This window comes from Mesoplodon mirus, assembly GCF_964341445.2.
Source record: "Mesoplodon mirus genome assembly, chromosome: 14".
NCBI lineage: Eukaryota > Metazoa > Chordata > Mammalia > Artiodactyla > Ziphiidae > Mesoplodon > Mesoplodon mirus.
Genome location: NC_138990.1, coordinates 9,535,051 through 9,560,248, shown reverse-complemented (window position 1 = coordinate 9,560,248; position 25,198 = coordinate 9,535,051). Strand labels below are relative to the sequence as shown.

The following is a 25,198-nucleotide window of genomic DNA, read 5'->3' as shown; positions in this document are numbered from 1 at the left end:
AGAGGAGAGATGCAGGAAATGCAGGGGCAAAGAAGGATAGCAAATTGAGCATTTAGGAATAAAAATATAAACAGGAATAGAAACAGAGATACAGTTATTATGTGAATCTAATTCCCTACCTTCCAAAATGACAGGAGTCACTCCTGAACTCCAGAATTCAAAAATGTTTTTAATTACCATGATTTGGCAAAACACAGGGGGGAGGGTGTTGAGAGGGGACACATAATAATATCACATGGACATTTACGTATAACTGTAACACATCAGAGCTGATAATGTGTTTCACATATATACCTAGAGGCATTCAAAATACTTAACACCTGGCAAGGCACAGGCAGCAATCATTGAGCATGGACACTGGTCAGTATTCCACACGTGGTACACCTGCTGATGTCAGCCCCGGATCTAGGACACGACCTACATGATTCAAAGGATCAAGCACCTTTGTATCAAAGAGTCTTGCCTGCTTGCTATTTTTCACTTTGAAATGTCTGGGTGTGCTAATGAGCGGGAAGCGAGGTAGATGCAGTGGTCATGCAGACCAAGAGCCCATGAGGAGGGAGAAATCCTTAAAATATTCTACAAATACTAATACGAAAAAATGGTATGGCCGCTGCCTTGAGCTATGTTCCAAAAGTTGGGGAACTAAACGAAGGCATATAACTGAACACAACTTATGAGAGACAGACCATAAAACTATTTGTAGATGGTATTTAATTTTCAAACTGTGTATCAGATACAAAGGAGTTTAAATAAATTGTATTTACTTCCTGGAAAAAAATAAAGGCAAGGCTGCTGGTAGTTGACTCTCATTTTTAAAAATGAATAATTAGCTTTTCATTCATGGAGAGGACTTGAATTTCCACTGGATTCCCCAATTTTAGATGTAGAAAACCGAAACACTGTCCTCTCCCAATGGGGTGATGGAAATACTACACTAGGGCCTACTGGCTAATATAATAATGATTTTAAGAATGCCAGGTTTACGATAGGGAAACCCCTCCTTATTATATCTAGGTAAATCAATTCTCAAACTTAACAGCATTTAAATCAAAGAGAAATTATTCCAACTTTCCCACAACAACCAGGACAGAGATGCAATCAAATCAGCATTCATTCTTCACACTGTTATCTGGGACTGTTCCAAAAGGAAGCAAAATCACCTTTGTAGAATAAAAAGAACAAATTAAGAACACAGGTAAAACGTGACAACAGTGTTCTGAGGTTCCCCAAGGTGCAAGATGAGAGCATTTTTGAGTTGTTAGATGGTAAAATTTGGTTTGAGAACTACATAACGTCAATTTACCAACTGTAGGAACTATAAATCTTATAACAACTTTAACATCAACGAGCAGTCTAAGTGGAGGTAACAGTGAACCTGTACTCTCACAGCTGTAACAGCAGGGCTGTAGTGAAGACAGAATAAGACAGTGCTTAAGTAGGGACTCTACAACCCAGAGGGACTCTGGCTGAGTTCAAACACCTGACTCTGCCCCTTACGAGCTGTGCGTCCTTGGACACACTATTACTTTACTTCTCCTGAGTTTCAGTTAATTTGTTTTGAGTACATTCAGGGGCTTATGAGTTGAAGCAATGTGCAAATGCTTGTGCCCAAACTCTCCGAGTTCCACACCCACAGTTCCAGCTCTCATGGCTCACTTTATCTACTGTTACCAATGGTAAACGGGGGGAAGGGGACTCTTTGGGGTGCACTCATCATTTCTTGAAGTTGGATATATGCTGACTCAGGTGTCAAGTAAAATATCCAAAAAGCTTTCAGGCCAAGATTTTCTTTGTGTATTACTCTGGGTCCCTGGCCACTGGCAAAGGTCAGAGTAGGAGGAACTTCTAGGGACCTCAAAGCTCTGACCTATGAAGCAAGAGATATGATCTGATGAAAACCAAGGAAGGTCAGTGATATGTCACAATGAGATGTGACAATGGATTTCTACTTAGTATATGACTGAAGATTTTAAAATTTCCTTGTGAAGGTTTCCTTATAAAAGAGAAATCAATCAGGCAGCTAGAATACTATGGAAAGAGATGTGTTGCAGGTCGGGGTGCTTTAAACCTTTTCACCACGTGTTTACTGAAGGCTCCTGAATTTGGTTAAGATTCCATGTTGTGCTTTCAGCAACACGGCAAGAAAGGCTAGCGTGGACAAATAGGGGGCATCATCTCGAACACATGCAGCCTCCCTCCTAGGATGTGTAAAATTTGCCGTTAGAAGATAATTTAACAGTTATCACACAAACAGTATCAGTACACTTAGCAGGAGGTAGATGATAGTGACATGGCTTTATTTATGTTAGAAATAATATACTTTACCATATCATTTAGACACAAGGCTGCTTCACTTACCACTTCTGTTGATGTTTCTGCGTGTTCAGAAGTAACATGTTCTTGAAGAGATGTCTCCGTATAGCCCATTTTTCCACAATAGGGACAAGTAAAAGACTGTGGCTGCTCTACAGAGAAAGCTTCCCCACCATAGTACAAATCTGAAAAACAGAGTAGAACTGCATTGAGAAATAATTATTATTCATTTTTAAAAAATATATAAAAAGGTAATCATGTGGTACGATAATGTAAAAAGAAAAAGGGGTGCCTGAAATCTCCACCAACAGCCTCACTTTGTCAAGGAGTGCTTAGGTACCTCTCTGTTTACCTCTGTAACATCCTTATTCTCCCAAGGACTCTATGTCACTCTTCCCAAATTCCTTCTCTACTTGCTACTACAGCCTTAAGAGAAAAACAAGCAAACAGCTTTATATCCCTTCATTTAATTTTGAAACATCTCTAATTTCACATCTGGTTCTAATTTTATTGTAATTTATTTTTTTCTTTATCTCTGTATATACTGTGGCAACACCAACGTCCATACAAAGAATCAGCAGGATATATCATATACAAGAACACAAGTGCTCAGAGGGAAAGAACAGATGATGATGATCAATATGTCAACTCCTAGATGCAGCTATTTATCTACAGAACATACCATTCATATAGCAGGAGGGACCCTAAGCATTCAGTTCTTATAAATGCTAACTTGAATGGGGAACTACCACAACGTACTCTGCCCAACTTGGTTACTGAAGAACTGACCAATTAGTGAGAGTCTGTTGGAATAATTTGTTTGCCTGATTAACACATGTCAAGGAATAAGTCTATTTTTCTCCATTAGTAGCACAAAAGGAAATGCAATTGAAAGTACACTTAGTATGTTATGTCACTTCATTACAAAGATCTCATTATTTAACATGAAACAAATACCTACTTTAAGAGCATATGATCGTTTTTGTGAGAAGAGAAAATGAAAGAAGGTGTTTATTACATGGTAGATTTGTGCACATTCATTTTTAGGGAAATTAAGACTATCTTAAAAATATTTACCCATTACACATATAATGACCATTTATTATATGCATAAGACTTGCCAAGTGAATTTGGGTAGGTGGAGATAAACATAAAAAAAAAAGAAAGAGAACTTTCTTACCTGATAAAGGGCATCTACAAAAAACCCAGAGCTAACATCATACTCACTGGTGGAACACTGGACGCCTCCCCCCTAAGACCAGGAACAAGACAAGAAGGTCCACTTTTGCCATTTCTATTCAATATGTTACTGGAGGATCTAACCAGAGTAATTAGGCAAGAAAATGAAATAAAAGGCATCGAGATGGGAAGGAAGAAGTAAAACTATCTCTATTAGAAGACGACATGACCCTGTATATCAGCAATCCCCAACCTTTTTGGCACCAGGGACCGGTTTCCATGGATGGGGGCGGGGGGGGGGATGGCTTTGGGATGATTCAAGCACATTACATTTATTATGCACTTTATTTCTATTATTATTACATTGTAATATATAATGAAATAATTATACAACTCATCATAATGAAGAATCAGTGGGAGCCCTGAGCTTCTTTCACTTGCCACTCACTGATAGGGTTTTGATATGAGTCTGCAAGCCATTGATTTATTACGGTCTCTGCGCAGTCAGACCTCTCTGCTAATGATTATCTGTATCTGCAGCCGCTCCCCAGCGCGAGCATCACCGCCTCAGCTCCACCTCAGATCACCAGGCATTAGATTCTCATAAGGTGCACGCAACCTAGATCCCTCACATGTGCAGTTCACAGTAGGGTCCGCGCTCCTATGAGAACCTAATGCCGCCGCTGATCTGACAGGCAGTAATGTGAGCAATGGGGAGCAGCTGTAAATACAGAAGAAGCTTCGCTTGCTCGCCCGCCGCTCACCTCCTGCTGTGAGGCCCCGATCCAGTAGCTGTGGGGACCCCGGCTGTATATAGAAAATCCTAACGAATCCACTAAAAAACTATCAGAACTCATAAACAGGTTCAGCAGCATTACAGGATACAAGATCTATATATAAAAGCCTATTGTTTTTCTGTAATTTGCAATGGACAATCCAAAATAAAAATTAAAAAAAATTCCATTTACAAAAGCAAAAAGAATAAAACATTTAGGAATACACTTAATGAAAGAAGTGTGAAACTTATCATCTGATAGCTACAAAATTTTGCTGAAAGAAATGAAAGATGACTTAAATAAACAGAAAGATATCCCGCATTCATGGGTTGGCAGACTTAGTAACATTGCTCTCCAAACTGATCTACAGCTACAAAACAATTCCTATCAAAATCCCAGTTGGCTCCTTTGCAGAAATTTGACAAGTTGATCCTAAAATTCAAATGAAATTCAAGGGATCTAGAATACCCAAAACAACTTTCAAAAAGAACAAAGCTTGAAGATGCATACTTTTTGATTTCAAAGCTTACTACATAATTGAGACACTGTGGTACTGGTATATAGGCATATAAATCAACAGAACAGATTGGAAGTCCAGAAATTAAAACTGACATTTATGGTCAATTGATTTTTCTTTTTTAACAGCTTTACTGATATATCTTTGACATATAAAAATTGTATATATTTATGGTATAAATATGTTTTCATATATGTATACACTGTGAAAAGATCACCACAATCAAGCTAATTAACATCTCTATTACCTCTACATAGTTACCATTTTGTGTGTGTGTGTGTGTGTGTGTGTGTGTGTGTGTTGAGAGATTTAATTTAAGATCTATCCTCTTTGAAAATTTCCAGTATACAATACAATGTCGTTAACTATGGTCACCATGCTATACATTAGATCTCTGGAACTTATTCATCTTGCATAACAAAACTTTGTACCCTTTGACCAACACACCCCAATTTCCCCTTTCCCTCTGGTCAACTGATTTGCAACAGTAATGCCAAGACAATTCATTGGGTAGAAAATAGTCTTTTCAACAAATGGCGCTGGGACAACTAGATATTCACATGCCAAAGAATGAAGTTGGAACTCTACCTCATTCCACACACAAAAATTAACTCAAAATGGATCAAAGATCTAAATGTAAATACTAAAATTATAAAACCCTTTGACAAAAACATAATTTTAAGTCTTTATGATCTTGGATTAGGCAATGGTTTCCTAGATATGACACTAAGAGCACAACAAAGGAAAGAAGTAAACTAGACACCATCAAAATTAAAACTTAGGTGCTTCAAAACATACCATCAAGAAAGTGAAAAGACAACCCACAGAATAGGAGAAAATCTCTGCAAGTCATTTATCCGTAAGGAACTTGTATACAGAATACACAAAGCACTATTAAAAGTCAATAATAAAGGACACATTACCCAATTAAAAAATGGGCAAAGGATCTGAATAGACATTTCTCCAAAGCAGATCCACAAATGGCTAATCAGCACTAGAAAAGATGGTCAACGTCACTGGCCATCAGAGAAATGCAAATAAAAACCACGTGAGATACCACCACTTCACACCCACTAGGATGGCTATAATCAGACAGATAATAACAAGTGCTGACTAGTAAGAAATTACAGCATGAAACATTTAAAGCTTTTCTTATGAACTGACAGTGCCTTCTAATCAACTGTAGAAATAATCTGCTTCCTGATAACCAGAGCAAGAAGACTTGTGTATTGTTAGCAAGAACGGTCAGTTTAAACTTTATTCCTTCTTTACTGAGGCACTCTTCCGTTTCATACCTTGCCGATTGTATTTATTTCTGAATGGCTTTCATAAATAAACTATAAGAGGAAAAATTACTTAGAATATAAAAGTAGACTCATGTTATTTTTAATGAATTTGGAGCCTCAGGTATGCTACTGGGGACAGTTTTAGAACATTTTGCCTTTACTTCTTCATACACATACACACAAAGTTCTAAATGATAATTCATTAAAATTTTAATTAAATACGTACCAAAATCTACCCTTGTTAATATGCACTGCATTGGGTGGTCAGTTGTATGCCTTGTTGTTGTCGCACCACTCTCATAACAAGATGCACAAAGATCGTAATCGTAGCAAATTAAACACTTATATCTGCGACCTCGAAAATTTCCTTTTAAACATGCATCACAGCTGACACCTATAAAAAAAAGAAATATCATTAATTAGCAGCCGTAAAAGGCCACTCTCCATTTCATTTTTATAAATAAAAAGATGTACATTTAACCCCAGATTTCCTTTCCAAAATGACTAAAAACTACACAGTAAAATTACATAGGAATTTCCAACTACATGGTGGATTTGTTCCCCTGATTTACATTCCTAATGGAAATAACTTAAAATGTTTCAGGGCTTCCCTGGTGGCGCAGTGGTTGAGAGTCCGCCTGCCGATGCCGGGGACACAGTTTTGTGCCCCGGTCCGGGAAGAGCCCACATGCCGCGGAGCGGCTGGGCCCTTGAGCCATGGACGCTGAGCCTGCGCGTCTGGAGCCTGTGCTCCGCAACGGGAGGGGCCACAACAGTGAGAGGCCCGCGTACCGCAAGAAAAAAAAAAAAAAGTTTCAAAAAATGCAGAACTTTTTAAATGCCTTGATGAACTAGCAAGAGGGTACAACTCAAGTGAAAGAGGAACGGTGAAATGGAATCACTCAAGATGTAGGCATCTATTTGGAAAAATCTGAGCTTAAATTTTCACAGCATTGCAGGACTGACACAGGAAGCAAAGACCAAGGTCTGCCATGGCGGGGTGTCTGAACAGGCAATTCCTCATAAAGCTGAGACCCTAATATACACTCAGCACATGGGTGAGCTAGAAACCCTCCCTAGGGGATTACAAAACTTGCCCGTGAAATCCCCCTCGCCCCAGGCACAAAACAACAACAAAGCCCTGAAAAGTTATAACTACAAACCAGTCCAGACTTCTTATAAGTGGAGAGCCCAAATTCAGGCTTCCAAATGGTTCTCAGGTCAAGAATCTAATTTAAAGTGGTCCTAAATTAGTACTGCCACCAGGCAACTGGCAGAAATAAAATCTGAAGGAATGATAGTTCATACACAAAATACCAACAGAAACCAAAACACCATCAGAAAGTAGCAGAAACAGCAGAATCAGAATGGCAAACAGTGTATAACAGAATCGAATATCAAATAACACTTAACAGTTTAAAAGAAATAAAGAAGAGCTTGAAGAGGCAACCAACAGATTTGAAAATGAACTATCTAGGTATACAAAAATTAATTAAAATTTAAAACTCAATGGGCAGGTTTAACAGTAGGAAAGCCTTTTACTCACATGTGGTATGCTTGTTTATGTAGAAAACCCCAGGTAAATTATTGGAATTAATATTTTAAGCAAGGTAGCTAAATACAAAAACCAATTTAATAAAACACTGATTTCTTCACTCAAAAAAGACAAATACTGATATATTTTTAAAATGCCATTTATGATTCCACTTATATGAGGTACTCAGATTAGTCAAATTCACAGAAAAAAACAACCCCCCCCCAAAAAAAAACAAACCAAAGTAGAACAGTGGTTACCAGAGGCTGGGTGGAAGGGGGAATGGGGAGTATTGTTTAATGGGTTTCAGTTTGGGATGATAAAAAAATTCTGGAGATGGACAGTGGTGATAGTTGCACAACAATGTGAATGTACTAATGCCACTGAATTGTACATGCAAAAAGGGTTAAAATGATATGTTGTGCATATTTTACCACAATAAAAAAATTATGTCATTTGTAGTAGCATTTCTGAAAAGTGCCTATGAATAAAGTTAACCAAAGGGGACTTCCCTGGTGGTCCAGTGGTTAAGAATCCACCTACCAATGCAGGGGACACAGGTTCAATCCCTGGTCAGGGACCTATGATCTCACACGCCATGGGGAAACTAAGCCCACGTGCCGCAATTGGAGAGAAGCCTGCACGCTGCAACAAAGATCCCGCGTGCTGCAACTAAGACCCAACGCAACCAAAAATAATAAAAATAAATAAATTAAAACAAAGCCAACCAAAGATATGCAGCCCTTTATGAAGTAAATTAGTAAAAATGTGTTCAAAGACAAAGAGCTTTAAAAAATAAAAATACCAGGTTCACTGACTAGAAGGTTCAACATAATAAAATATCATTCTCCCCAAATTGATCTGTGGATTCAATACAATTCTAATAAAAAATCACAAAAGAATTTTTTGTGGAACATGATAAGCTGACTCAAATTTTTACACAATTTGCAAAGGGTCAAGAATAGCCAAGATATTCCTGAAGAATAACAAGATGGAGGGATTTGCTTAACATATCAAGAGCTATTATAAAGCTACAGTGATTAAGACAGAATGGCATTGGCCTAGAGACAGACAAACTGACCAAAGGAACAGTATAGAAAGCCCCCAAACAGATGCACACATGTTGAAATCTGTTTCATGACAGTAAGGTCACTAGAGATCAGTGGGGAAAGGAGGGAGTAGACAATAAATGGTACTAGGACAGGCGATCACCCATATATGGGGAAAATACCATTGGATCTCTTCCACAGATCCTACACACAAGAACCGATTCCAAATGGTTTAAAGACAAACGTGAACGGAAAGTGAAAAACTCTCTGAAGACAATGTAGGGAATATTTTTATGAGCTCAGAGTAGGAAACAATTTCTTAAACACACACACACACACACACACACACACACGGCCCAAACCATAAAAAGATATATTCAACCACATTAAAATTAAGACTTTTCCTTCAGTTTTAATACCCTAGAGTGACAGAAGAGACAAGGCCCAGAAACTGGTGATAAATACAACATACGTGACAGACAAAAGTAAGGTATACAGAGTACATTAAGGAACTCTCACATATCAGTAAGAAAATGACCAACGCCCAATAGAAAAATGGGCAAAGACCTCAATGGACTACAGAGAACAACAAACACAAGTGACCAATAAATATAGGAAAAGACTCTCATCTCATTAGTCATCACAAAAGTGCACATCAAACCATCATGAGCTCTCACTTTACATCTACCAACCGGGCAAAAACTTAGAAGTCTGTTGATATCAAGTGCTGGAGAAGACAAGGAGCAACAGAAGCTCTTGTGCGCTGCTGGTGGGAACATACACCTGCACAACTACTTTGCCAATTTTGTTCATATTCTAGTCAGGTTAAACATGTACAATTACTGTGACTGCAATTTCACGCTTAAATCTATTCCCTGGGGACACGTTTGCCCAGGAGCACCAGAGGAATGTGAAAGAATGCTCACGGCAGTTTTTGCAACTGGAAAGAAAAACAAAAGGCTGTTAACAACCCAAAGGGCCATCAACCGTCCATTACAGAATGAATTAAAAAAGAATGAATGACAGCCTACAACAGTGGGCGAAGACAGGCACGTAACCAAACTCAGTTAAAAGCAGGTTAGAAGACAGGTGCCATGGAGAAGAATAAAGCAACAAAGCATACATAGTGTGGACAAAGAAAGCTTCACTGAAACGATGGCGGGCAAACAGATGGACTACCTCAAACTTTGCCTATTCAAAATGGCTTCCAAGCATGACAGTACTTTAAGCACAACACTGAAGGTATTGAAAAGGGCTAAGTATCTATTCAGATTCACAAATGAAAGTTTAATGTAATAGGGTAAATAACTTTGTCAAACAGAATGTAGTCTGACCTGAGCTGAAGAGGCTGCCTGAAAGGCAAGCTCGGTTGTGAACACTAACTTTTTGGCACGTCCCATCCACCATTACTCTGCGGGCCCCACTGTTCTTTCTGTGGTGGGGATGCCCACCGACAAGTATAAATGAACAAAGCTTAAGGCGACTGGGGATGGTGATATTGCCAAACACTGCATCAGTGTCAGTAGGGACATGCTGATGATGCCTGTCCCTTGCCTGTTCTACTCGGCTGATAAAATTCGAAGCTATCTAAATCTAAATGCTCTCCTAAGGGGTGAGGATGTTGAGTGGTGTCAGGCTTCACCTACAATCCGGCTGGAGTTCAGTAACTGTTAGCCCTTTAAGAAACTGGGGTTCTTTTAAAAAATTATTAACTATTTTTGATGGAATCATTTCTAAAATGTATGTTTTTGGGGAATTCCCTGGTGGTCCAGTGGTTAGGACTCGGTGCTTTCACTGCTGTGGGCGCGGGTTCAATCCCTGGTTGGGGAACTAAGATCCCGCAAGTCGTGTGCCCCTCCCCCCCAAAAAAAGACATTTAACAACTTTTGTGATTCAAGGTCATTATTTCAAACACAAATATATATTTCAGTCTGACCATTAAACATTATATTAGGTAAGTTCTCAGCAGGGTTTCTTACAACATAAGTTAAGAGTAACTTTTTTTTTCTTTTCTTTTTTCTTTTTTGCGGTACATGGGCCTCTGTTGTGGCCTCTCCCGTTGTGGAGCACAGGCTCCGGACGCACAGGCTCAGCGGCCATGGCTCACGGGCCCAGCCGCTCCGCGGCATGTGGGATCTTCCCGGACTGGGGCACGAACCCGTGTCCCCTGCATTGGCAGGCGGACTCTCAATCACTGCGCCACCAGGGAAGCCCCAAGAGTAACTTTATAATAATCTATAGCAGCAAGTATGCTACAGAGGATTTGTTTTGGTGAAGAGTGTACTATGAATAAGAAGTCAGGGTAAAAATATTTTATCACATATAATTTTTCATACAACCTGCTACTCCTTCTCACTGTAACAGCTCTGCCAATTTAATACGTCTAATCTGTCATCATAAGCTTTAGTCAATATCTCACTTTAGAGAAAATACCATACGACCTCTCAACAGTAGCTCGAAGTGTCTGAATAAAAGCACAGAAGCATGCACAGGCTTCGCCACAGTTTCTCAACAGCAACCCGGTCTCCCTCTGCCCCAGCTGGAAATTACTAAATCTCATTTAGCTTTGAAAAGAACCCCCGATTTCTCACTCAAAACAGAACCTCTTCCAAGTATACCTGTCAGAGTTCACTCTATAACACAGACTAACAAAATGTGCTCCCTTTGTGTCCACTACCGGCGCTTTCCCATCAGGGAAAACAAGCCAGCTCTTCAACGCACAGTCGCTGGGTTAATAACAGTGCTCTCTACCTGGTACCAGGAGACTCAGGAAAATCTGAAACAGAACATATACGTGGCACATGTAAAACGATCAGTTCCTTGAGAGGAAGAATGAAGCTGCTTCTGGTGAGACAGTGATAAGATATATTTAAGATGCTGAGAACTAAAGTTCCTATGCAAGAGGGAGGGGGTGCGGGGATATATGTATACGTAGAGCTGACTCACTTCGTTATACAGCAGAAATACAACACTGAAAAGCAATTATACTCCAATAAAGATGTTAAAAGAAAAGTTCCTATAGAAAAGTATCATTTATAATAGAAACAAGAATTCAAATACTGTCAAATAAAATATCGCCTTGAGAGGCAAGGCTGGAGAACCACTATGTGTTAGCACTGAGATCTGGATTTAAAAAATGTTAGGTTTCAGTTACTCTATACTATATACACCCTGCAAAAACTGAGTTAACCAAATAATAAAATACGCAACTCATCCTTGAATAATCTAGCTTTAGCCATATTGTCATAAACAAATTCGGACAATCACTACTTTGTAACATGGCAACTAGCACAAGCTACATCTTTTTTAAAAAATTTTATTGAAGTATAGTTGATTTACAAGGTTGTGTTAATTTCTGCTGTACAGAAAAGTGATCCAGTTATACATGTATATAGTCTTTTTCATATTCTTTTCCACTATGGTTTATCACAGGATACTGAACATAGTGCTATACAGTAGGACCTTGTTGTTTACCCATCCTATATATAACAGTTTGCATCTGCTAACCCCAAACTCCTGATCCATCCCTCCCCCCCAACCCCCTTGGCAACCACAAGTCTGTTCTCTTTACCTGTAAGTGAGTCTGTTTCTGTTTCGTAGATAAGTTCATTTGTGTCGTATTTTAGATTCCACATATAAGTGATATATGGTATCTGTCTTTCTCTTTCTGACGTACTCCGCTTAGAGGTCTATCCATGTTGCTGCAAATGGCATTATTTGATTCTTTCTTTATGGCTAATATTCCATTGTATATATGTATCACATCTACATCTACACAAGCTACATCTTTTTTTTTTTTTTTTTTTTTTTTTTTTTTTGTGGTATGCGGGCCTCTCACTGTTGTGCCCTCTCCCGTTGCGGAGCACAGGCTCCGGACGCGCAGGCTCAGCGGCCATGGCTCAGGGGCCCAGCCGCTCCGTGGCATGTGGGATCTTCCCAGACTGGGGCACGAACCCGTGTCCCCTGCATCGGCAGGCAGACTCTCAACCACTGCACCACCAGGGAAGCCCAACACACACAAGCTACATCTTAAAGTTATGGTGGGATATTTGTGATTCCCCATCTGATCAAGTTCACCTAACAAGACAAACAAAAATGCTAGGAAATACAGCTTAACCTCAATTTTGACATGCCCATGTGTGAAACTTACATAAAAAGAATGGTGTGTATCTGACAACCCCTATCTATAATAGGTATATCTGAACACATTCATACCCTCACCACTTACCTTTATATTTAGCAGTTCTGTAAAATATATACATAAAAGCTATGAACTAAAATCAAAGGAAAGAATGCCCTTTAGTGGGAACAGATGTTTAAAAATCCACTGAAATAATATGTAAAGTCTTTTTTCTTTCTTAATATTCTAAAATAAACAAAGGTTTATTTACTTATATATATATTACGTGTACATTATATATACATTTATATATCTTTTAAAAGAAAAACCCAAAGGTTGATACAGCTTTTTCTTTTGATTTGAATGAATTTTTAGGTAGGGAACAGAGAGGTGGTGGGAAGGGAAGGTTGACAAAGGGAAAGCTACCTGTCAAGATACACAGTGAAAAGAAACACAACAGGAAGAGACTCCACCTGAATTTGAAGCTCTGGGATTATTCAGCCTTTGCCACTGACAATCTATTTTGACTTCTAGATGCCATGTAATTTGGAGAGAAGGCCCTCTTTTTACTTCAGTGAATTCTCTCTTCAGGCCCTATGCATCTCTAAATAAGTGTGACTTTTAAAAAAAGAATGTGTGTTACATGCTTTAGAACAATTTTAATATTAAGATCTGCACAGAGAACTATGCCACTAAAATAACTTGACAATGATAAGGGCAATTCCCAAAGAGGCTCTTTGCATTTAGATGGTTGAAGAATCATGCAACCTTTTTTTTTTGCGGTATGTGGGCCTCTCACTGTTGTGGCCTCTCCCGTTGCGGAGCACAGGCTTCGGACGCACAGGCCCAGCAGCCATGGCTCACGGGCCCAGCCGCTCCGTGGCATGTGGGATCTTCCCAGACCGGGGCACGAACCCGCTTCCCCTGCATCGGCAGGCGGACGCTCAACCACTGCGCCGCCAGGGAAGCCCCATGCAACCTTTTGAAAAGGATCTCAGATGAACACAAGCAATTAAAGAAATGAACTATTATAATTCAGTGAACAGCAGAAGTAGCCAGAATTAAAGAAGATGGTCAAGGGATATTTCTAGAAGCAAAATCGCTGGAACCTAAGACAAATTTTATAATGCTTCACAAGCTGGGAGCCTAGATGAGGAGTAGAAAGCTTTTCCCCTTTTATTAAAGAAACATTGGGGGAAATAGAATCAATCATGCCTTGCAAAGGTAAAGTAACTCTAGGAGTTTGTTTCTTTCTTTTTAAAGAAAAAAGAAAGCCCTACTCAATTATTTTTAGAATTAGGAGCAGAATCCCTCCCCAAAATACACATGTAATTTATACATGTTTATTTTTAAAAAATCTATGCCATATGATAAAGGGAGAGACTCAAAAGGAGAGAAAATTGGGTAGAGAGACCCATACAAAGATACCATTCAAGGAAAGACCTTTAGGACTTCCCTGGTGGTGCAGTGGTTAAGAATCTGCCTGCCAATGCAGGGGACAGGGGATCAATCCCTGGTCCAGGAAGATCCCACATGCCACAGAGCAACTAAGCCCGTGAGCCCCATCTACTGAGCCTGCGCTCTGGAGCCCGTGAGCCCCAACTGCTGAGCCTGCGTGCCTAGAGCCTGTGCTCCACAACAAAGAGTAGCCCCCGCTCGCCCCAACTGGAGAAAGCCCGCGTGCAGCAATGAAGACCCAACGCAGCCAAAAATAGGAAAATTTTAAAAAATTTAAAAAATAAATAAAATTAACAAAAAGAAAAGACCTATAAAGAGATTCCAGGGGCAGAGAAAAGAGAAATCAGAAGAAGCGTATACAGCTGGGGAGGGTATGATTCAGAAGAAAGAGGGCAGGGTGATGGCGAGGAACTTTAGGGGAAAACATGGAACATCTTGGTAAATAGATCTTGTGGTATGTGTGTTCTTCACACTTAGCAGACTTGCTTGGACCTGTGATGCCTTTACCCGGCCACTTAAAACAACCTTTTCTGTACTGGGACTCAGCTTTCTACCTTTTGCTTTATTGTTTGCAGGTGGAATTCTACAAGTTTGGTGACATGTAACAATGAGGAGCATCCACCTATCCTTCCACTACTGTGCCAACATACAGCAGTGAGTAAAGGTCTTTGCTACACAGAGCTAATACTCCAGTGGTAATAGCAGCCACTTCCATCATTATTTATTGTGTGCCAATTTTCATAATTACTTTATTAATCTTCACAACAAAGTCATGAGGTAGTTGGAAAATACGGTAAAACTTCTTTCATGGCTATGGACGATTCAAAGCTAGTTCACGTCTGTCCAACGAAGTGGACAGAAAGGCAGGGGTTGGACATTATATTTAAGGAGTTCCTTATGCATTTTGTCCAAGAGGGAAGTTTAATTCATTTCTAAAAGTTTTTAGTGTAGTGAGATTTGGTCCATTTTGGAACAACTGGCTGTTTTGCTTGGTTTTAAAGAACTGTTCTATGTTCTTATTTCGTAGAAATGCATCCCTGGCCTGCGAAAAGAAACCTACCTTAGTAACAATGGACTTGCTCACGAGTAAGCTTAGTTAGGAATAGTCTTTCAGAACCTCTCATCTGGAAATAGAGAAGCTTCTATATTACTCAATCTCCTATTATACTCGGCCATGATTAGAGCTATTTTCTGACTCACACATAAAACGAAGGAAGAAGAGGTGTGTAAGGAATGCCTGGAACAAAGTGGGAATTCAGTGGGTATCTGCTGAGTGAATGAAGTGGAGGAAAAGAGAAGGGGACACGTTCCTAGAGCATTCAGATAAGAGCTCAAAAGAGAGAAGGGAAACAAGGATTAATGTGTGTCTACAATAGACCTCTTGATGGAAGAATGACTGAATGATGAAAGTAGGGGGGAAAAAGAAGGCACCGAACAACAGGTACTTGTTTCCCGTAGGAGAAAGGAAAACTAAGTCAGCAAAAATGCTGTGCCGAATACTTCTAGGCATCAGCCCCCATTCGGCAACATCAGTCCAGCTGTATAAACGAAGGGTTTGTTCTTGGGAAGCAGGTTTTTTATCAGCCACAGATTTGTGTTAACAATTTCATATGTAAAAGGCAAAACTAAAATCTCAATATTTTCAAATATGTGTGCAATTCCATTTAGTTGCTATGAACAATGCACACTAATCAGAAACACTGCCCTGTTTTTTTTTTTTTTTGCGGTACGCGGGCCTCTCACTGCTGTGGCCTCTCCCGCTGCGGAGCACAGGCTCTGGACGTGCAGGCTCAGCGGCCATGGCTCACGGGCCTAGCTGCTCCACGGCATGTGGGATCTTCCCGGACCAGGGCACGAACCCGTGTCCCCTGCATCGGCAGGCGGACTCTCAACCACTGCGCCACCAGGGGAAGCCCTGCCCTGTTTTAAAGACCCTCCAGGCAGGCCTACAGGGCAAGGGCAGAAAGCTCCAGCCCTCCCAAAAAGACAAGTGCCCTTAAAGAAGGTGGTAATTTTTATAAAAATATCTAGTGATTACATGAGCATTTTGCAGAGACTTGTAAAGGAGAATACTAGTAAAAAATACATTACGTTTCAAACCTACTGGGGGCGGTCTGAAAAATTAAAGCCCTTAAAACAGGTATAAAATGACATAGGAGACTCTCCCTCAGATCATCTCCACTAACCAATTAGTGTTTAACTGACCTTGATGCCTCAGGCATCTGCTAAGGGTTTGGTCACTGAACTGCTGTTCTTCTTTTACAGATGAATAAACTGAGGCCCACAAGCACTAAGTAGCTTGCTCCAAAGGCACACCATCACGAAGTGACAAACAGTGATGACGATGAAGGGTTACCTACTAAAGTAGATCATCTGACAACAATTAATCTGTTTTTTGTTTGTTTCAGAAATGGATGTCTTTAGAACTTTTTATTTACTATGGCACAGAGATATACATTTAATGTCATGTTTATTATTCTTCCCTGAATTCTTTATTTTGTGAGAGACTTTAATTTTACCTATCACATAACTTCTCTAAAATGAAACCCTGAGATTGAGGAATTACTTTCAAGGCAGGTGTTTTTACATATATTTATTTATTTATTTATTTCCAGAGGTTGATAATTGATCAAACACAGCTCTACCTAAAGTCACTATTTTGTTAAGTTCTTATTCTACAGTAGTGTTCTCTTAACTTTTTGAAAATCCATGTCCTATATTGGTAAATGTTTAAAAACATTACCATCTCCTTTATTTAAAAGTTCAGGGACTTCCCTGGTGACAGAGTAGTTAAGAATCCACCTACCAATGCAGGGGACACGGGTTCGATCCCTGGTCTGCAAAGATCCCACATGCCGCGGAGAAACCAAGCCCCATGTGCCACAACTACTGAGCCTGCGAGCCACAACTACTGAGCCCACGCACCATAACTACTGAAGCCTGCGCTCTGCAACAAGAGAAGCCACCAAAATAAGAAGCCCATGCACCATAACGAAGAGTAGCCCCCGCTCACTGCAACTGGAGAAAGCCTGTGCGCAGCAATGAACACCCAACGCAGCCAAAAATAAAACAAAACAAAGACAAAAGAAAAAAACCCTAAAAAATAAAAAATAAAATTTCAGTAAGCAAGATACATGTCAGGCCTCACTCTTTCATATCACAGCAGAATATCAACATGACTCAAAAATATAATTTATTTTTCTTTTTTGGTCTTTTCAAACATAAGGAAATCTGGCATACACACATCTTCAGACATGGGAATCAACAACCTATTATACGTGACATAATCACATAATGAAATTCTAGAACATCATACTCCAACAAACTGCTATTATCATGTATAAGTCCCCACAAAAACAAGTTGTAAAAGGATACAAACCACATGGAAGCATTTCTGTAAAATTTAAAATACACAATACTCTATAATTAGAGCTTATGGACACATACATATGTGGAAAGCATGCTGAAGTGTGGATGGAAAGGATACACACCAGCTCCAAGGAGTGAGGGCCTCTGGGAAGGAGGGAGAAAAAGGAAGGAAATAGAATGGAATCGAGAAAGGGTACAAAGTGAAATTCGTCCATATCCGCAAAGTCTTCTTTCTTTCTACATGTTTAAAATGTTTCATTAAAAAACTCCACAAAAACCGAACACAGACAAAACTCCCCCATCCCATCTCAACTTGTACAGTAGCATGGAAGGTGACAGGATGGCTGGTTTTACACTGAGGTATAAATGGGTAAAATAGTTGACCTAATGAAATTATAGAATAAAACTAATGTTTTTTGGCCCCAGAGATAGATTCTATATCCTGTACTTGTTAATTCTTGCTGAAGTATCAACTAGTCACTGAGTTTCAAGCTAAGCGTTCACAGAATGACTTCTCCCAAGCACAGTGTATAATCTGGGTACGCCAGACACCGCACAGGCAACATGGAGAGCGTACTAGTGGGCACTGACAACGGGCTGAAGTTGCGGTTTAGAATGCCTTCCCACTGCATACTTGGCCAGTACAGTACAAAGAGCAGTAGGGGACTTCTTGCCTTTCCTGGAAAGACAGACTACATGTACCTGTGAGTGAGAAGAATGTCATTTTAAACAACTAAAGGGTGAAACATACTTAATGGGATTTGCCACCCCCCACCCCAGAACATCCTGCCTATGGTTTAAACACTTTAAAACTGATTTTCTGCAACTGTTTTAGGGAAGGGGGAAGAAAACCACAAGATGAATAGGGAGGGACCAGAAAACATAATATTTAATAATTATTTGAGCTAGAAATGTCTGCACGTTTATTTGTGATAAATTCACAGTCTGCACATGACAGCCCTTTCTATTATAGTGTAAAGGATTTGTCCTGCATGGATATTAGGAGATAATTCTGTATTAAATTACTGTAACAACATTACTTCAATAAACACAAGTTTCTGAGCACCTATAGGACCCATTTAGTGTTTAAAGTTTAATAGGGAATAAAGATAAGTAAACAAGCAATTAAAATACAGTATGAGGAGTAAGTGGCAGAGAACTATGGGAACATATCCAACAAATAAGAGCAATATAAGATGACCTGTTCTAGTTGGGAGAGTACAACAGAGCCCCACAATTAGCCTCACTCTGACACAACACTTCATACCAAGCAGTCCCTGAGGTACGTTCTCTTCAAAACACTGAAATACTTCAGGCCCCTTTGTTCCATTTTTCTTCCACATAAAGCAGTTACTCTAAATCCACTCTCAGAAAGCCACTACATAGCTTAAGACAAGAATCAAGTCGCTTCTGGCACTTCCCTGGTGGCGCAGTGGTTAAGAATCCACCTGCCAATGTAGCGGACACACGTTCGATCACTGGTCTGCGAAGACCCCATATGCTACGGAGCAACTAAGCCTGTGCGCCACAACTACTGAGCCTGTGCGTCTGGAGCCTGTGCTCCGCAACGAGAGGCCGCGACAGTGAGAGGCCCGCGCACCACGATGAAGAGTGGCCCCCGCTCGCCGCAACAAGAGAAAGCCTGCGCACAGCAATGAAGACCCAGTGCAGCCAAAAATAAATAAACAAATATAAATAAATAAATTTATTTAAAAAAAGAATCAAGTCACTTCTTCCTCTTTTCTTTTTTTTTTGGCTGTGTTGGGTCTTCATTGCTGTGCGTGGGCTTCCTCTAGTTGCGGCAAGCGGGGGCTACTCCTTGTGGCGGTGCATGGGCTTCTCATTGCGGTGGCTTCTCTTGCTGCAGAGCGTGGGCTCTAGGTGCGCGGGCTTCAGTAGTTGTGGCACACGGGTTTAGCTGCGGCACGCGGGCCCTAGAGTGTGTGGGTTTCAGTAGTTGCAGCATGTGGACTCTAGGGCGTGCAGGCTTCAGTAGCTGTGGCTCGCGGGCTCTAGAGAACAGGCTCTGTACTTGTGGCGTAAAGGCTTAGATGCTCTGCGGCATGTGGGATCTTCCCGGACCAGGGATTGAACCCGCGTCCCCTGCATTGGCAGGCGAATTCTTAACCACTGCGCCACCAGGGAAGTCCCCTTCTTCTTTTCTAGGCGAACCAATTTCAAATCTAACAGGTCTTCAAAAATCCTACCTTCAACTGTTACGTTATGTTTGTGTCTGCTCTAGTTCCTTCACTGATTTTAAAGCAAAGAGACCTACAACAGATATAAAACTCTGGAGAGGACTAGGAATAACGCAAAGTACAGAGAATGCTCTAGCACTGGAAGAGAAAAAGCAGTTTATGTCTGGCTTAGAAAGCACACTAGCCTACTTTGGATGTTAGGTCTGAGGCGATCATGAGTCATGCAAGGCGCGAGGTACTGTAAACTATTAGGCTGATCTTTGGGAGATTTCCTTTGAGAGAGGACATGTCTTTCTACCACTGAGAGTGATACACAGCAGTATGGAATAGAAAGAAGTAAAGGACTAAGCATAAAGGCAAAATGAGAAAAATAGGCAGTGCTTGTACAGTCTGAAGCAAATCTCTAGGAAATCAAGTTAACTAGTACTCAAATATCAACATCCAAAACTAAAAAAACAAAAGTAAGACATTGGCTTTAACATAATTTTTTTTTTTTTGGCCACATCGCACAGCTTACGAGATTTTAGTTCCCTGACCAGGGATCGAACCCGGGCCCTCAGCAGTGAGAGCGCAGCGGCCTAACCAATGAACCACCAGGGAATTCCCTAACAAATATTATTCATGTATCTTCTTCCCTCTGTTTGTGAACATTTTTAGCCGTTATTCTGAGCATGGCTCCGGTAGGGCACCATCCAGAAAATGCACCCAGGTTGACAATATATCCATAATGACTTGAAAATGCAACACTCAAAACAATAGTTGCCCCACTTAAAAAGACTATGGCAATAACTACAACCTAAAAATTCAAGCACAAACTTCAAGAGGATGTAAATGAATAACTTTATCATCAAGGATTTGAATCCTGACTGTGAAGAAATTACTTAACTGGTCTTTGCTTTCCTCATCAACTAAAGAAAAAAAAAAGCATATACTAATCTCTCTATATTGCAGGGCTGTAACAGGAATGTAAATGTTCATTTCTCTTCCCTTCCTTCACACTTCAAGGTTGTGTAAAGTAAAGCAGGGTGCTGGTTAGTACTACTGTTTCTCAGCTCCAAGTCTACCCTTCTATATTCTTTTCTGCAATGATGGTCCAGGAGGTGGTCTTCAATGGGGTCATTTTGCCTCCTCAGGGGATATTTGGCCATATATGGAAACATTTGGGGGTGGGGTGGATACTGGAATCAAGTGGCTAGAGGCCAGGAATGTTACTAAACATCCTACAAGGCACAGGACGGCCACCTGGCCCAAAATGTCAATGGTGCCGAGGCTGAGAAACAATGGTCTCGGGGTTTGCAAACTCAAGTTATTCATACTCCCTTGGCAGCTGGCTTCTGGTTCACGTTCTGCCAATGGGAGGTTAAAGAGGGAGAGAGAAAGCACCCCTCCAGCAGCAGAGGGGTTCTGGCACCAACCTCTTCTGGCATTCTCATCACCAACCAGCTGAATCCACTCAAAGGCCAAGCATCAACTGTGCAGAGATGGGCCTGGGGAAGTAGGAGTCTCTGAACTCCTAAATTCCAGTCACCCCATCTCTTCCCTTTTTGCGATGACAGAAATCTCTCTTTATCTGTAGTGTCCAAAGCCATCAGTCTTTAAAAATCCCTTGTCAGCTTACAGAGCCTAGAAGCAGTGCTGGTCCAGCAGCAATGAGCCCACCAAACAACCAGATCTTGGTTTCCAGTATCCTCCACTAAGAGGAACCAGAGCTCCTTGGAGAAATGGATGATTCCAGAGGTTAGGACAGGGTGAGTACGTGAGGAGCCTGTAATGTCTAAGGTCAGGAATGAATGATCCAGAAAGAGGGTCCATGTCAAAAAGACACAGAAGAAACCTGAATGGGGTTTCCACTGTCCAAATCTGGGATAATTTGAGCATCAAAATCAATAATAAAAAAATAATGCCCACTGAATAATACAGAAATCCATGTGTCCACACTGATATGAATGAAGAAATAAATAAATTAAGGAGAAGGAAACAGGAAAAAAACTTCCATGTAGTAGATATGTTGACTACAATTTACATTCCAACTCCTAGTTCACCAGCACTGGACCTGCACTGTCCAGTATGGCAGCCACTAGCTGCATGTGATTATTTAAATGTAATTTATTAAAATAAAATAAAGGGAATTCCCTGGTGGTCCAGTGGTTAGGGTTCCACATTCCACTGCAGGGGGCATGGATTCGATCCTTGGTCGCGTAACTAAGACCCTGCAAGCTGCACAACACAGCCAAAAACAGACAAACAAACAAACAAAAACAAATAAAATTAAAAATTCAGTTCCACACTGAATTGCACAGCTGCATTTCAAGGGCTCACATGGCTAGTGGCTATTGCGTTGGCCAACAGTGCACTGGACAGTGGCATTTAAGACTGAACCATAATTCTGTGACGCTAAGGTCTAGAACAGATAATAAGGTAAGACCTAATTTTGTTCTTTTCTGAAAATCTTAAAATTTAGTATTGGAATTTAAATAAGACAATTTCATAAGAATAGGGAGAACACGAATAAATAATAGCAACAAAATTTTGGAAGCTGGGAAGCAGATGGACGAGTGGTAACTGAGTTAGGAGGTTGGAGAAAGCTGAATCCTTGTATGGGTAAAGGGGGAAGCAAAAAAACCACCCAATTTACAGTACAGATTTGACAAAATGTCTAGGACTGGCAGCATCAGGTACTGCTGGAACTTGGATTGGAGTGGAAAATCATTTAAAGATGACAGATGTAAAAGCTCTTCCAGAAGCAGTTGAATTTGTAAGTTGCCTTTCCAACATACTCTTCTCCAAGTGGAAATGGGAAGTTTATTCATTAAAGAGGGTAAAACAGAGGGCCTCTGACCTAGGGAACTCAAGGCACTGTTGACAACAGAATAATATGCAAGTATTACTGAAAAGAGAAGAGTTTGAGTTAAATCTTAACTAAATTATTTCCAGAAGGAGAAGGTGGAGGAGGGAAAGAGAATAGAACGTTAAAGAGAAGAAAACTGGAATCCAAATCTAGAAGTTTCAATATCCTCAAAGTGACCTTACACATAAAGGAACTAGAAAAAGAAGAACAAACAAAACCCCAAATTAGTAGAAGAAAAGATATCATAAAGATGAGAGCAGAAATAAATGGAGACTAAAAATACAATAGAAAAGATCAATGAAACTAAGAGCTACTTTTTTTGAAAAGATAAACAAAATTGATAAACCTTTAGTCAGACTCATCAAGGAAAAAAGAGAGGGCCTAAATCAATAAAATCACAAATGAAAAAGGAGAAGTTACAACTGATACCACAGAAATACAAAGGATCATAAGGGATTACTACAAACAATTATACACCAATAAAATGGACAACCTAGAATAAATGGACAAATTCCTAGAAATGTATAATCTGCAAAGACTGAATCAGGAAGAAATAGAAAATATGAACAGACCAATTACCAGTAATGAAATTGAATCAGTAATCAAAAAATTCTCAACAAACAAAAGTCCAGGACCAGACAGCTTCATAGGTGAATTCTACCAAACATTAACACCTATCCCACTGGCTGCAACTAAGGAGCACACATGCCGCAACTAAGGAGCAGGTGAGCCACAACTAAGAGCCCGTGACTCTCAACTAAGGAGCCCACCTGCCGCAACTAAGACCCAGTGCAACCAAAAAAAAACAAAAACAACTTAAATGTTAAGACCTGAAGCTATAAAACTTCTAAAATAAACATAGGCAGTAAGCTCTTTGACATTGGTCTTAATAGCATTTCTTTGAATATGTCTCCTGAGGTAGGCAAAACAAATGCAAAAATAAACAAGTGGGACTACACCAAACTAAAAAGCTTTTGCACAATGAAGGAAACTATCAATAAAGCGAAAAAGCTGCCAAGTGAATGGGAGAAGATATCTGTAAAAAATATATCCGATAAAGGGTTAATATCCAAAACATACCAAAACCTCACACAGCTCAACATTAAAAACAAAACAAAACCCCTGATTAAAACCTGAATAGACATTTTCCCAAAGAAGATATACAGATGGCCAACGGGCACATGAAGAAAACACCCATCACCACTAATCATCAGGGAGATGGAAAACATTATGGCAACTCCTCAAAAAATTAAACATAGAACTACCATACAATTCAGCAATTCCACTCCTGGGGATTTATCTGAACAAAATAAAAACACTAATTAGGAAAGATATATATACCCCTATGTTGTTCACTATAGCATTAATTACAATGGGCTGGATATGAAAGCAACCTAAGTGCTCATCAATGGTTGAATAGGTAAAGAAGATGTGGGGTGTGTGTGTGAGTGTAGGTGTGTGTGTGTGGGGTGTGTGTGTGTATACATACATACATATACATACATATGTATAAAATAGAATATTACCCAGCCATAAAAAAGAACGAAATCTTGCCATGTGTGACAAATGGATGGACCTAGAGGGTATTATGCTAAGTGAAATAAGTCAGACAAACACTGTATTATTTCACTTATATGTGGAATCTAAAAAACAAAACAAATGAACAAACATAACAAAATAGAAACAGAGCTATGGATGCAGAGAACAAATAGGTGGTTTCCAGAGGGGAGGGGGTAGGGAAGGGAAAGAAATAGGTGAGGGAGATCAAGAAGTACAAACTTCCAGCTGCAAAATAAACAAGTCACAGGTATGAAATAAACAGTGTGGGGAATACAGTGAATAACTATGTAATACCCTTGCATGGTGACAGACAGTACCTAGACTTACTGTGGTGATCATTTTGACATGTACTGAAATACTGAGTCACCATGTTGTGTAACAGGAACTAACACAGTACTGTAGGTCAATTATACTTCAAAAACAAACAAACAAACTCATAGAAAAAAGAGATCAGATTTGTGGTTACCAGAGGCAGGGGGTGGGGGAAAGGGGAACTGCATGAAGGCAGTCAGAAGGTACAAACTTGCAGTTGTAAGATAAGTAAGTACTAGGGAGGAAATGCACAACCTGACAAAGATAATGAACACTGCTGTGTGTTATATGTGAAAGCTGTTAAGAGAGGAAATCCTAAGGGTTCTTAAAACAAAAAACTTTGAAAGCGAGAAAATGGAGGAGAGGAAAATAATCAACAGAATAATTCAAGAAAACTTCCCAGAAAAGAGGATATAACTGCCAGACTGAAAAGACCCATAGAGTACCGAACAAAATGGAGGAAAGGAAAGCAACCAACCACACTGCAAAAGAGCAGGCTTAAGGGAGACTCTACTACCTTCCAGGAGAAGGACTAGGGGAAGAAGGTAATAGAGGTCACACACAAAGATCAAGAATCTGATACGTTCAACAGGAACGCTGGACTCCAAAAGGTAATTCACTACTGTCATCCAAGTTCTAAAGGAAAGAACTTCCAAATTAAAATTATACACTTGGG

General features: G+C 40.0%; 1 protein-coding gene across 4 annotated transcripts in view; it reads right to left on the bottom strand.

The window, feature by feature from the left end:
• The window catches only part of KCMF1 (potassium channel modulatory factor 1), a 71,761-nt gene that overhangs the window by 22,364 nt on the left and 24,199 nt on the right, over positions 1-25,198 (bottom strand). For 2 of the 4 annotated variants that reach the window (XM_082643167.1, XM_082643170.1), the window contains exons 2-3: positions 6,301-6,468; positions 2,362-2,501 (exon numbers count right to left, since the gene is read on the bottom strand). In XM_082643167.1, coding sequence (XP_082499293.1) covers positions 2,362-2,501; positions 6,301-6,468 — 308 coding nt within the window. Of the gene's footprint in view, positions 1-2,361; positions 2,502-6,300; positions 6,469-11,275; positions 11,434-12,228; positions 12,325-25,198 lie in introns of those variants that run through there. The other 2 variants (XM_082643168.1, XM_082643169.1) reach the window with 2 other exon arrangements.